The 13654-nt window shown below is 35.8% G+C and overlaps 1 protein-coding gene across 3 annotated transcripts; it reads left to right on the forward strand.

Annotated features, from left to right (window-relative positions):
• The first annotated feature begins 29 nt into the window (after positions 1-29).
• On the forward strand, positions 30-9472 carry STRADB (STE20 related adaptor beta). 3 transcript variants are annotated; one of them, XM_062578983.1, is made up of 13 exons: positions 30-84; positions 902-998; positions 2215-2271; positions 2584-2664; positions 2992-3091; positions 3744-3865; positions 4311-4419; positions 4883-5006; positions 5567-5738; positions 6133-6237; positions 6465-6688; positions 7281-7323; positions 7792-9472. In XM_062578983.1, exons 3-13 carry the CDS (start codon positions 2260-2262, stop codon positions 7942-7944), a joined length of 1245 nt encoding a protein of 414 aa, XP_062434967.1. In that variant the 5' UTR covers positions 30-84; positions 902-998; positions 2215-2259; the 3' UTR covers positions 7945-9472. The 3 variants fall into 3 exon arrangements, with proteins under 3 accessions (XP_062434967.1, XP_062434966.1, XP_062434968.1); XM_062578982.1 differs by lacking the exon at positions 30-84 and adding an exon at positions 184-298; XM_062578984.1 differs by lacking the exon at positions 30-84 and adding an exon at positions 184-298 and having other exon boundaries at positions 4341-4419.
• Positions 9473-13654: the final 4182 nt, after the last annotated feature.

Raw genomic sequence — 13654 nt, forward strand, 5'->3', positions numbered from 1 at the left:
CCGGGGCTGCGGGCGGGGCTCACGGCCCAGCTGCGCGGCGGCGCCCGCGCCTCGGCGGCGCCGGCCCCTGGCCTCGGGCGGCGGGTAGGAGCGGGCGGCGGCGGCGGCAGCCGGGCGGATCGGGCGGGAGGAGCGGCGCCGCCGCTGCGCGCAGGCACGCCGAGCTCGGGGCCGCGGCGGGCCGCCGCGCAGCCCGGGGCCGGGGCGCAGCGGCGTGCGAGCGGCAGGGAGCTGCGCCCTGCGGGGCTCCCCAGGAGCTGCTTTTCGTGTACCGTGCTGTCGCCATTTAAAAATCGAGGTCTGTCATCAAGAACCGTTTCAGTCACTCAAAACGTGAAAGTAACTCTGTGAGCTACGGCCCAGCGTTAACAAAACTAGATTAAGGCACAGTCAGGGTACCTGGGCTTTGGTCCTCTGCAGTCCCTGACGTTCACAGGTGGCTTTGTCGGTCCATCAATTAACTTCTTTCCTCCTTGCATCACACGCAGTGTCTGAAGCTTTGGCCAACTTGAAATGAATGTATCAGATCAGCTGTGCATCATTACCACAGTCTGCAGTATACAGGAAGGCTGTGATATAAAAAGAAAAATCTGGAAATGGGGAACAGGTTTCCATGGTGACATGATCCAAACCACAAGAGAAATTAGAGGCAAAGTTAAACTATAAAACAAAACAAACAAACAAAAACATCATCTTAATAATGTTACCTGAACAAATATGGATCATGGACATCTGTGTTCACTGACTGTAACCTTTCATAGCTTTGAACTAGTTCTCCAATAACTTCAGTTCAGTGTATGCTAGTTACTAGGACTTTTATTCAGCTTAGCTTTTGTAGTTTCATATTCCAAGCAACAGAGTAACTTATCTCAAATAATGGAGTGAGATGTTTTCTTTCCAGCTCAGCAGAGGATGCTCTAGCAGTGACTGTGCTGGACCATGTCTTGGAACATCGGCATCGTCTCTGACTCCGCCACAGACTTCCTTTGTGAAAGTGGGTAAGTCAAGCCCAAATCTTCTGAAGAATTTAGGCAGCAAAATACCTGCTACGGGTCTTCTTTTAGCTTTCTTCTCATCTAATAAATTGGAGTTACAACATTTCCTTACTTCAAATAGCTGTTGAAGGTAAAGAGGATAAGAGATGCCCATCAGATATTCTAGCAGAGGACAGGTGGTGGGAGCTTGTTAGATTTTGAAGAGTGTTGCCAGGATTAAATAGCATCCAAAGCTTAAATGGTGTGTATAATCAAGTTTAGTGCCTTGATAATCAAAATAATCAGTTATTCATATAGTACTTCACCTTTTAAAATTAACTTTCAAGCAATAATTACTTATTAAAAAGGAACTACCTCCTGTAGCTGACTGTCAGCCACCAAAGATTCTTCATGACAGAGGACAGAAGATGCATACTTGCAGATCAGTAAGTAGCTAAAGGAAATTAGCTACTCCCACTCTACACTTCTGAGGCTCTAATACGTTTATCAGACATAGTCATCTTCCTCCCTCATCATCTCCTAAACTTTCAGTGTTAGAAAACAAATCTGCTGGAAGACTTGGAGTGGCTAGATGGATATGCAAGGGAGTTGGGATTGAATGCTGATTCTATAACCTAAGTAATGCGAAAAATGATCTGAGCTGCGTCTTTTCCTTTTTCACTCATGTTCTTTACAGTAGTACTTTTCTCTCTTGCTTGTGAAATACACAGTGCAATTGCTTCTGGCTTGCTTTTTTCATGAGCTAGTTCAGCTGTGACAGCTGAGCTGAAATCTAACTAGCACAGTTGTACTGCTTTAAAACAACAGCTGATTTTTCTTTCCTGCAAACTGCTAGCAATCCATGAATCCATTCTTTTATATTTTATGCAATTATGCAGTTGACTTGCAATTCATTTTTTTGGGAATGTTAATAAGACATCCAAAATCATTAAACAAAAATAAAAACATTATTTGGAATGTACTTTGCATATTTTCAGTAACAGTTTGAAATCCATGTGCTGCCTTAAGACTCAGTACAACTAAGTAAATATTCTCATTTTTGTAGAAGTTCTTTGGAGTTTCTTGCATGTGATGTAAACTTTTGTAACAGGTATTTTGATAACTGAGAGAAATGTCTCACAATTTTGATTAAAAAGAGATAGACTTTTATGCTTAGGATTTGTTAGTGCTGGGTCACACATCGATGTACAGTCTTACAATGATACTTTAATTTTTCCAGGATAAATGGATGTATATGACTTTTCATCTGATCTAAAGCGGTTCCATGTCTTGTTTGGTAAGTTTGTATTTAAAAAGCACTAACAGTTACACCTTGTTATCCAGTCATATCTTTATGTGAAAAAGTTCTAGTGACATGTTTTGCTATGTAGTTGAAACACTCGAGAGGATTGCCACGGTGATAAAATGCTTAAATTTCATAACAACTTTTGGTTATGGAGAATATTTAGTGTTTCTTCTATGTCTAAGCTCTTACCTGACTTTCTGAACTACTGCTCATAGCAGAGGGAGTTACTTCTGATGTTTTCCCATTATCACATTTAATAAATTACAGCAAGTCCACTAACATTCACTTGTTTGTGTTTTCAAGGATTGTTCCTGTATTCTACGTACACGAGTTGAATCAATCAGACTGGAAAAGCAATCTCAGAGCAGCATCCATGAATATCTGGTAAGAAGAAAATAAAAATGTTAACTGGTGAAGTTATACATGTTAAAAATACTACATACCCAAAACAATCTCATTAAGTCAGATACTTTTTCAAATATTAACTTAGAAAAGTAACTAGAGTACTTTGGAGCTTCCACTTTGGAAGAAGAATACAAGTTACTAAACTAAAGTGGCTCATGTAACTAAATCTCAGGGTAGTAGTAAAAGCACCAGCTTGAGTGTTCAGACTTCAGCACTTGATCTTAGCATTTTCATTAATGCTATGTCTCTGTTAAATGTGCAAATGTACATAGTAATTTTGAGAACTGCTTCCCCCCTGCCTTTTAGGCTGATTCTGATCAAGCCTGGATTCCCCCATCTACAGGAAAGAATGAAATGATATTTTGCTCTTCCAATGTCTCTCACTATGAACTCCAGGTGGAAATAGGTAAACTAGTTGTACCATAAAATACTTGTTGTTTTTGCAGATGCATTCTCTTGGGTTACTGCTTGCTTCAGTGAATACTTACTAGGGTTAGAAAATGCATAACCTGATAGAACCATTTTGGGGTCTCACTAGTTGAAAAAAGTGCCAAACATCTCTCATATTTTTAAAATAAGTGATAACAGAAACAATATCATCCATTATCTGAATTTTTCTCTTGAGGCGTATATATGCATGTCAGTTTTCTACATCTGTGGTTATATGGGCAGTAGGTACAGCATCAGGAAAACTGTCTTGTCACTTGGCTACCTGAGATGATTGTCATAAAGATAGCTGCTCGCAATCTTGCTGTGCATGCATCGGTTTATGTGAAAGCGCATGCTAGAAGTGTTCTTCAATTAGATATGGAAGATACGTAATTGATGCTGAAAATGTTTAAATTCTTCTGGTTGTTCTAAAAAATATCAGAGCCGCATTTTAACTAGTTTGCTGGATGAATTTTGCTGCAGCTATTTAAGTAAGTTCTTGACATGCTTAATGAAAGAGTCATGCTGCTAAATCAGAATTTTTAAATGATCTTTAAATATGAAGCAAATTATGGGGTGGATTATTATGCTCTTCTGATGCTAACAAAGGTAGCCAATTCTGGTTTCAGGAAGGAGATTCAACAACTTAACTTCAGTCTACCTTGCACGACATACACCTACAGGGATGCAAGTTGCTGTAAGAATCACGGACCTAGAAAGTTGCTCTGAAGAGCATTTGAAAGCTTTGCAGGTAAAGCAGCAGCACTGCTGCATCAGTGAATGAATACGTACAATGGACTAATGAATATATGCAAGGTTACAAAACAGAGATAGCCCTCCTATTTGAAGTTTTTCCTTCAAAAGAGTAGAAGGCATGTGTAAATTTGAAACAGAACTACTTTCTGAAGAAAACAGTTAACAAGTATTTTGGAAAGGCTTCTGTAATTGTACAAGTGTTTTACTTTAGAACACGATTTGTATTCTGCATTCACATCAAAACTTCAAACTATGTTTATTTCAGACAAATGCAGTTACAGGCAAGTTATTTCCATTTCTGTTGCAGGCTGTGCATATCAGCTGCAATATAGCATAACTATAGACAGGGAACAAATCTTTCCACTGATTTTTGATTTTAATTAATCTCTTAACAAAAGTTGTCTTCTGGTTAACATATCCACTTTTATTTAATTCCTTAGAATGAGGTGGTTTTATCCCACTTTTTCCAGCATCCCAACATAATGACGCTTTGGACAGTATTTACAGCTGGTAGTTGGCTTTGGGTCATCTCTCCATTCATGGCGTATGGTAAGAACTGTTAAGAGCTGTGTTCAAATAAGAGAAAGAACTGATCCAATTCGGACCACATAGTCCATAAGAGATTTTTCTTCAAGCGTCTTCTGTTTTGTAGAAAAAAAAAACTTTCCCAAACCAGAAGTCTTCCGTACATGTTTTTCCTCCCCAGTGAAGTTTGGCATTCAAAACACCTTAACTTGCATTTCACATCCTGACATCCACTGCCTGAGGAATGTTACTTGGGGAGTGCATTTGACTTGATATAATTTTGAATTTGTCAACAGAAAATTTGTCTGGATTGAATATGGGTTCAATTATAAGAAACATGACTTGAATGTGGTCTTTGCCTGGTGCAAGTTGCTTCCATATAAGCATTCTTGATGTACCATAGTCAATATAAAAGTGAGGATACAGTTCTTCATAAATGTATGTAATGAAGACTTGTTATGCTTAGCTAGGTTTTCTTCTCTTCCAGGTTCTGCTAGACACCTACTGAAAACTTACTTCCCTGAAGGAATGAGTGAAGCTTTGATAGGGAACATTCTGTTTGGTGCAATCAGAGGATTAAATTACATGCACCAAAATGGCTACATTCACAGGTAGGAGAAGGTCAATAGCATAGGTAAAAACCAGATTACAGCAAGTAGTTTACTAAGAGCTCAGTTTCCCTTCAAAACCCATTTTCAGCTTTTCTTAAGTGTTGTCTCTTTTCCTCCTTTTATATGCTTTTTCATATTAGATAGTACGGAACCATTTTTTTTTTTAATAACAGAGCAGAACTTACTTTGTAGAATCTTAACAAGAATGGATCCAAACATTATTTAAACCCTTTTTTTAAACACCAGTCGTATTTAAATCAGTGTGTACATCTGTCCGGTTCTGTCTCTTTGCAGCTGAAGAGAATTAGTTGTAGAAAGTGCTTTCTTTACACCCTTTGCAGAGAAGGAAAGTCCTTCTCCAGTATCTGGCAACCACTTCTCCCCTTACTTGAGGTTGTATTAAAAAGATAACTCATACTGAATGAAGAACTTCTGTGATAATAAACTGATAAACAGAACTGTATTTTAACATCTTAGTATTTTATGAATTAATTAAATATGAAAGCTAGTACTGTTTTTGAGTGTTTCATATAACTAAAATTTACCACTTTGTGTTACAGGAATATTAAAGCTAGCCACATTCTGATTTCAGGGGATGGTCTGGTGTCTCTCTCAGGCTTAAGCAACCTCTACAGCTTAGTTAATAATGGACAAAAGTCAAAGGTGGTATATGATTTCCCCCAATTTAGTACATCTGTGCTTCCTTGGCTGAGTCCTGAACTACTGAGACAGGTCAGTATAAATTGCACTTCAGTTTTGCTATCCAAAGTTACTGAAATATTAACTTTTGGCTTAAGTTTGCTTGTAAAAGGGCAATTGTGACTGCTGCTCCACAACTTTTAAATTAGACAAAGATGTACTAAAGTTATTAAAATTCTCCTCTAGAGAAGAGGTTTTTAAGCTGTTGGTGAGATACTGCTGTTCTACCTTCTTTTTCTGAAAACTACTGCAGATCCTAAAATTTGTCTTCAATACAATTATTGGCTCAGGTTTCACAATTCATTAATTATTTGAATCCTGTGTAGACTATGGGATATTAGAATCTTGTCTTGATACAGGTGTTTGTATTTTTGTATGTACTGATAAATAGCTTCAGTGATTTAGGCTGATTCTCTTTCTCCCATAGGATTTGTCTGGATATAATGTGAAGTCTGATATTTACAGTGTGGGGATTACAGCATGTGAATTAGCCAACGGACACGTTCCATTTCAAGATATGCCTCGCACTCAGGTTTGATACTAAATTCTATTTCTACTTCAATACACTCAGAATTTTTTTTCTTTTACTCAGAGAAATCAATGCTATTACTATTGAAACAGTAGTTGCTCTTTGTTATTTCAAATGTGTGTGCTTCTTCCTGGACTAAACTCCAGGAATGGAAAGAATATTTAACAGCTTAGCCTGAATAGGTCTGAATAGCTGTTGGACTTCGTTATACTGCCATTCTTTTCTATTAGATGCTGCTGCAAAAGCTGAAAGGTCCCACTCCTTGGGATATAAATACCTTCCCCCGTGGGGAATCCAGAATGAAGAATTCCCGATCAGGTGTTGATTCTGGAATTGGTGAGAGCATGACACGTACAATGACTAGTGAAGGACTGCAAATTCCCTTTTCCAAAACGTTTTCTCCTGCTTTCTACAATTTGATAGAGCTTTGCTTGCAACAGGACCCTGAGAAAAGGTAACCTCCTGGTGAAAGCTCGTTTTCTGTAACTTCAACATAACTCTAAGTAAAGTTCACAATTTAGGATCCAGTAATTAGTTGAATACTGTTAAAATTAGATTTTTAGACAATATGTACTATACCAAGCAGTACACTTACCTTTGGTTTTGTAAGAATTATCTTGTCTTAGGAACCATGCTTTTAAAATCCTGTCTGATCCTTGAGATTAACTTTCTTATAATATGAGTGTATTTTGTTCTGTGGTTAAATAAGAAAAATTAAATTTTAAACATACATTTTGTCCAAGATAAAACAGCAAACTGAAGTACTTGGCTTTCAATACAACGTCCCTTCTGAGACATTAAATTCTTTTCTAAGTAGAAAAAGTAAAAAGCCTTTAAAAATAAACAAATTGCCTTTAGGAGCACCATTACTCCTAAACAGAATGTAGGCATAGAGTATAGGAAACCTGTGCTGCTTTTTTCATGCTTTGCATGTGCCGTGTGGATAAATAACCACAGGGCTTAGACTCACTTGTCAGTTCAGCGCTTTTCCCAAAGGCAGTATTTATTTTCCAAAACATAATTATATTTTTCATTTTATGATCCAGGCCATCAGCAAGCAGTTTGCTTTCGCACACATTCTTCAAACAGGTGAGTTTACTGAATTCTCTCCATTAGATGGCATAGTTATACCCTAAATAAACCACAAAATATTAGAGTCGAATTACAAAATAATAATCCAGTCAGCTGGAACCTAACATCATATAGCATTTTGTAAAAAAGTTGTCTGAAGCAGTTTTGCTATGATAAGAATGTAGGAAGCATAGGAGAAATCCATTTCCCCTTTGATAAGGTTAACTTAACCGAAATTAGAGAAACAAATGAGAAAATTGGTTAATATCCTAAATTTAAAGCAGAAGACAGCCAAAGTGGTTAGTCTTAAAAGACTACTACAACTTACTCTGCAGTGATGAAAACTAAATCTCTTATCCTGTTATTTTCAGAATTCTGCATACAAGAAGGCAGCTCTATGATTCCGTATGCTTTTAATGAAGTCTATATACAATGTTATATATAATTTTATATGCAGCTGTATTTTAATTTTCTTCTTCTTTCTAGATAAAAGAACAAACACGGAGCTCATTACTATCCCTATTACCACCTCCAATTCAAAATAATAGATCAGCATTGTTGGCACTGCCCTCACCAGCAATTGAGACTGAACTTGGATGTATTACTACAAATCAAAATGACATAGACTGGGAATTCTAAAAAGATACCAAACCATCATACCTCTCCCATGTTTCAGAAAAGGAAAATGTGATTTCTACTTGCTGCTTTACTCTGTATGGTTAAAATACAATTAGACAACGTATACTTGAAAATGCAGTTGTAGTGGCCCTATTTCATTAACTTCTTTCTCTATTGGCACCATAAAGTGCAGTAAGCCTCACCTTTCTCTGGTTGTAAGGACAACTGTATATAGAGAATGACTGAGCTCTTATTTTCCTTTTTCAAAATATTTCTTAAGAGGGCCCCTGCTGTATTCCTACTCTGTACAGTACTGAAAGTTTTCAGCTCATATTACTACAGTCCAAGTTGCTTTCTAAGTTCAGCCTTGGGTTTTGTCTATGGCCTTACTTATTTTGACAGCCTGATCTGTCTTTTCATTCTCATGCAAATTATTTTAGTAAGAAGGAAGTCTTCACTTCCAAACCTACATTTAAAATTGCACAAATTAGTTGCTTGTTTATGCAAATAAATGTATCTCTTCACACACTTGAAAAAGCACTATTAATGTATTTTTCTCAGCTGATATGCTTTAATACTTGCCAAAAGTTAGCTATCCATCTAGTCTCTCATATAGTTCTCTAACTGCATGATGCCAAAAGAAGTTTTTCTTCTTTGCAAGCATGACTCTTGCATTTGACTACATTCTTAGTACAGATCTGTGCTTTTAATCTCCATTTACTGTGTCATCTTAACAAATGATATGAGAACCACTTACGATATAAAGCAAATCTGATGTTATAACAGGTATGGGTTAATGCTGAAGCATCATGTTAAGAAAGACAAAGTTAGTGCAAGTATTTTTATTCATACTGAATTCCTGTTCACTAAAGTTACCTGAAGCTAATACTGTTTTCTCAGAAGAACTTGCAACACCAACTACTTACCAGTCAATGTGCACTAAGCTACACTGGTATTACCACTTGCCTCTTACGCCAGTCCTAGTTTAATTCCCATAGTTACTTTCAGCCATGACATGAACTTTAATTAACCAGAATCTGTGGGGTTTTATTGTTTAAATCAGATAAAAAATATCTCAGTAAGTTCTCATCTCTAATACTGCACCAAACAACAACTCAAGCTGACCAAGCAGGTTCCTTTTAAAAGAAGTCATATGTTGTCATGTTTTAAAAGTTGTATCCCCAAACCACTAGGACATTATTGACATAAGTTCTGACTATAGTGAAAATGTATAAATAGATGTGAAATGAATTGATGTATTTGAAATTTTCAATATATATAATACTTTACATGTGAGTATTTAAGTCTTAGAGGGGCTGGAGCCTGTCAGCAAACAACCTTGAGAATATCACACTGCTAGCAGTTTCAGTGCAAAGCAGTGAAGGCTGATTGAGCAAAAGGCAAGCCAGAGAGGCATAGAAACAATTTTAGATGACCACATTAAAGTATTAATGAAAGTCTTGATTCTACTCATTATGCTGTGAAGGCAGCCCTATATTTCAAAACCTAGTAGGTGAAATTAAGATTAAACACCTTCCAGTAATCTTAACCTTTCTGCTTCTTGTTTATTTCTGTAATACTTGCATTTCCACGTTAATCTCAGTTCAGTCATATTAACAGCTTCTTGTTACTGCAAGACAGAAGCTTCATATTTATGTTACTGCTGTTTATCAGGTAAGAAAATAGCTGTCTGAATGAGAAAATTATTTTAGCTGATCATAAAAATATTAATAACTGTGCACTTTTAAAGATACTATTCTCATGTGAGCCTCAAAGTTCTTAGCTAAAATCTGTTATGCTGGTTAGGAGGCATATTTTCAAACCAAATATGTTTTATAGCATCTACAAATAACTTTTTAACTGTACATGCAATACTATGCCAAATCAAGTAAGTGAGAAAATACATGAAACTCTTACTATTTTTTTTTAATTATAGAGCTCTGAACAAACATCAGTACTCTTTAAAAAAATTAAAACTGCTGTAGAAAAATTCAGACAGCGTAAGTACTAGTATTTGAAATAATAGTACTCTGCACTGTAACTATAAAAATGAACTTGAGTACTAATAATGAAGTGTAAGCGCATTTAAACAACTAAATGCCAGGAATGTGCTATTTCAGTGGAAAAAATAAAATGGCTTATTTCTAGATATTTGGTCAGCTGATGCACTGACGTAACTTTTAAGAAAAAAATGAAAATTTTAAGTTAAAAAGCTCACAAAACCTTATTGTTGAAAGTATTGCATTTCAACAACTGTCATTTTCAAACAAGCAATTAAGAGTAACATGACTACTTTTGCTATTTTTAAAAATAACCAGAAAAACATGTTTAAAAGCAGTTTGTAGATCACGTGTGTTGAAAAGTATTGTGCAGTTCTGCTTAATTAAGATATCTATATCACTCTTATAAGGAACAATGCAAAATGAGAAATGTCAGTTATTACCAGCAAAAAGGTATAACTATCCTATTGCTGTATAAGTTTAAACTGCCCAGCATTGAAAACAGATACTTCTTGGAAGCAGAGCTCTATTCTACTGAAAATCTGAAACACAGTGCTACAAGAAACTTTCATATGCAATTAGTGTTTTAAAAATCCTAAATGCATGATCTATATTGTTAAGAGGCAGGTTGTAGCAACTTTATAGTCTAAGCTGATACTGTTGTAGGTACAATAAAGTTCTCTTTTCACAGAGAACTTCCTGATACCAGTTACATATGTAATCAGCATATGAATTAGAACTAAACCAGGTTAAATAATTAATTCCATCTTTTTAGACTTGAGCTTTTTCAAGGGATCTTACATTTAGGCCCATCTTAAAAGGGGCTTTTATATATAAAAGCTTATATTTATATATAAGTATACAGTTGCAGATAAAACAGCACAAAGAGTTGGTAGTTTACCTACTTTTGTGAATTTTATTCTTGTTGCAGCAAAGAACTTTTGTCATGTTTCCACCTTTCTTTGTGCTAACAGTACACCAAAAACTAAAATATCTGTCACAACAGAGAACTACTCATGTGAAGGAATATTATCCTGATTTTTATGGTCAATGCTATTGAGTTTATTACAGTCTTGGTCTACTAATACAGCAGTTTGTGAATGACTTAATAGATGAACATGGGGAGAAAAAGGTGATTCACTTAGAATCAACTTATCTGCTGTATAAACTACTCTAAAGATTCTCAATGCAATAAACTCATCAGGATGATGCTAACTTATTCCACCTGATAGTATTAAGGAACAAAAATAAACATGAAGAAAAAAAGTATTATTTAGGTTTATCTTACCTCTCTTTTCATCACTCCTTCCTTCCCCTCAATTGCTATGTAGACAGTTCTCAGTCTAGAGGACAGGGTGAAATCATGGGAGAGCATATGAAAAAACTACTGTTCTGTATCTCTTTGACAAGAGGCAGGTACCTAGAGTAGGTGATTTATGTACCCTGCCTTTAACGCTATCAAAAAGCTTTGCTAAAGTATATTAGGTTGGCTAAATAAACTTCCAAAACAGCTAAGTTAGCTGTCATGACCTGTCCTGACAGTTTTCCCTATCCTGTATGAATGAGGAAAAAATAATAAAACTCAGAGATACTGAAGAACATAATTATACCGTACTGTGAAATAAAGCTATCTGATATGACAGACCAGTAAAAACTTATGGATTTAGAAAAGAAAACACTGAGAAACTGAGGAGGTCCACCGATAACCAGGTGGTTAGTAAATACACCTAGTAATTAATATAATTAATCCATCAAGAAACTTGAGATAGGATGAAAGAAAAAATACTAGGCTTAAAGAGGTTCCTGTAGAAACCGCTGCCATTCCCAAATGAAAGCAACTGATTCTACTCTTATAAACTAAATACATTTATATAAAAATATCACTTCACAGTTAAGATGATAAATACCTTAAAAACCAAACAGCTTTTCAGTGAGTTGCTCCTATGCTAAGGTTCTACATATAACTCAGTAATTTCCAGCTTTAGATGTAAATTCGTCATTCACTAAACAAATCTATAAACGTCTTGGTAATTTATCAAGCCATTACAGTTACACAAACATATCTTTCTTACTTACCCGAAAGTCCCAGGTGGTTCCTGAATAATGCCAAAATAAGTAAATAAATAATGAGCTTCAATTGTAAGTTGTTTTGCTTTTGGTAAAATATGACTACAGACTAGGCCACTGCTACTGGATATGCCCACAAATCCAGAATTTGTCCTATAATAAAATCCACCCACAACAGTGAGACCATTAATACAGGTTGAAATCCTGCCTATTAGACTTAACAGGGCTTTCAGAGTTATAGGTTATGGCAAAAACAAATGGACACACTAGTAATAAAAGTAGTAAATAAAGGAATATTATATCAAAAATTCCTAGAAAAGAGCTTTATGAAAATTTAGCTTGGCTGCTTTCCCTAATATAATGTGGTTAATGTCCACATTGAAACATACACTTGAAAATATTTCCATCTTCTGAAATACTAAAGTTTTTTTTCCTTTCCCATACTTGCACATTTCTGAAATGCAGGAGACTTGTTACACTGTTAATGTAACTGATAGCAAAAATACGTTTTTCAGCAATTCTTTCTTTTTGTCTTGTAATAATGTTCACTTTTATACCATTGTAGAAGTCTGGTCTCTTTGCCTAATCCACTAGTCTGTCACATTAATTACTTACAATTCTGACTGCACCATGGACACCACCTTATTTCATAAATCAAAGCCAGAAAAGCTATATAACCTGTTACCAAATTCAAAGCCACACTGCAATATAAAAACACATTTAAAGTTAGTTAACCAAGTAAATTAATAACCTAAAGTCTAGAAGTGAAAGATGCAGTAAAGATGTTGCAAGAATGTATTTTTTTTATTACTGTTACTTCAACTTTTTTCATCAGAAGGTGGGAACATTATCTTCCTAAGCTAGATTCCAAGTAATCTTTACGCTGCCCTCTTGCTTTTCTTTGGAATGGCATTGACTTCATTTGTCATCACTTTTGAGCATCACATTTTCCAGTAATGTATCCTTCAGAATTTCACAGAAATTTATTGTTTTCTTAGGACTTGTTTCCACTTGCTCTGCTTGACTGCTTTGATTCTCAGTCTTCAATCTGGTAGTATTTCCTGAATCTTTACTAACAGAAGAATCTAGTGATGCAGTGAAAGAACCTGCAGACTGTGTTCTGGAGGTCTCTTTAGCTGACATACAAACAGGAGGAACACTGTGTGCTCTTGCAGAATGTAGTGGCCGACACAGGCATTCTTCTGGAGTCCCCTGTAAATCCTGCAGAGTGCTCTCTACTGCTTTTTCGAGATACTTGCATAATTTCATTTTTATATCTTCTTTACTCGCATGATTCTGAATATTAAGATGAAAAGAGTATGTTAAACTGATTTGATTCTTGAAAAAAATTAAAACTATAAATGGCAGCTAACATCAAAGAGATTACACTTTTTGTTAATCTTATTAAAAAGGAATCTTCAAACATCACAAACAAATTAAAAAGGTCTTCTCAATTAAAATGCATCTGTGCCCAAACTTATTGGCTCTAAAATAATTTATCTAAAACCTTTGGCCCTTTATCTGTCCCATTCTTGATAATGGCTACACACTTGCAAGAAGAGGAACAAGTCAACACATATTTTTCAAAGATCTCAGTCTTTGCCCATTATTTTAGCAATTCTTTTATCCAGAACTTACTTCAGTCTACCATCCTAGCACCTGAA

The sequence above is a fragment of the Rhea pennata genome, chromosome 6 (genome assembly GCF_028389875.1).
Source record: "Rhea pennata isolate bPtePen1 chromosome 6, bPtePen1.pri, whole genome shotgun sequence".
Classification (NCBI taxonomy): domain Eukaryota; kingdom Metazoa; phylum Chordata; class Aves; order Rheiformes; family Rheidae; genus Rhea; species Rhea pennata.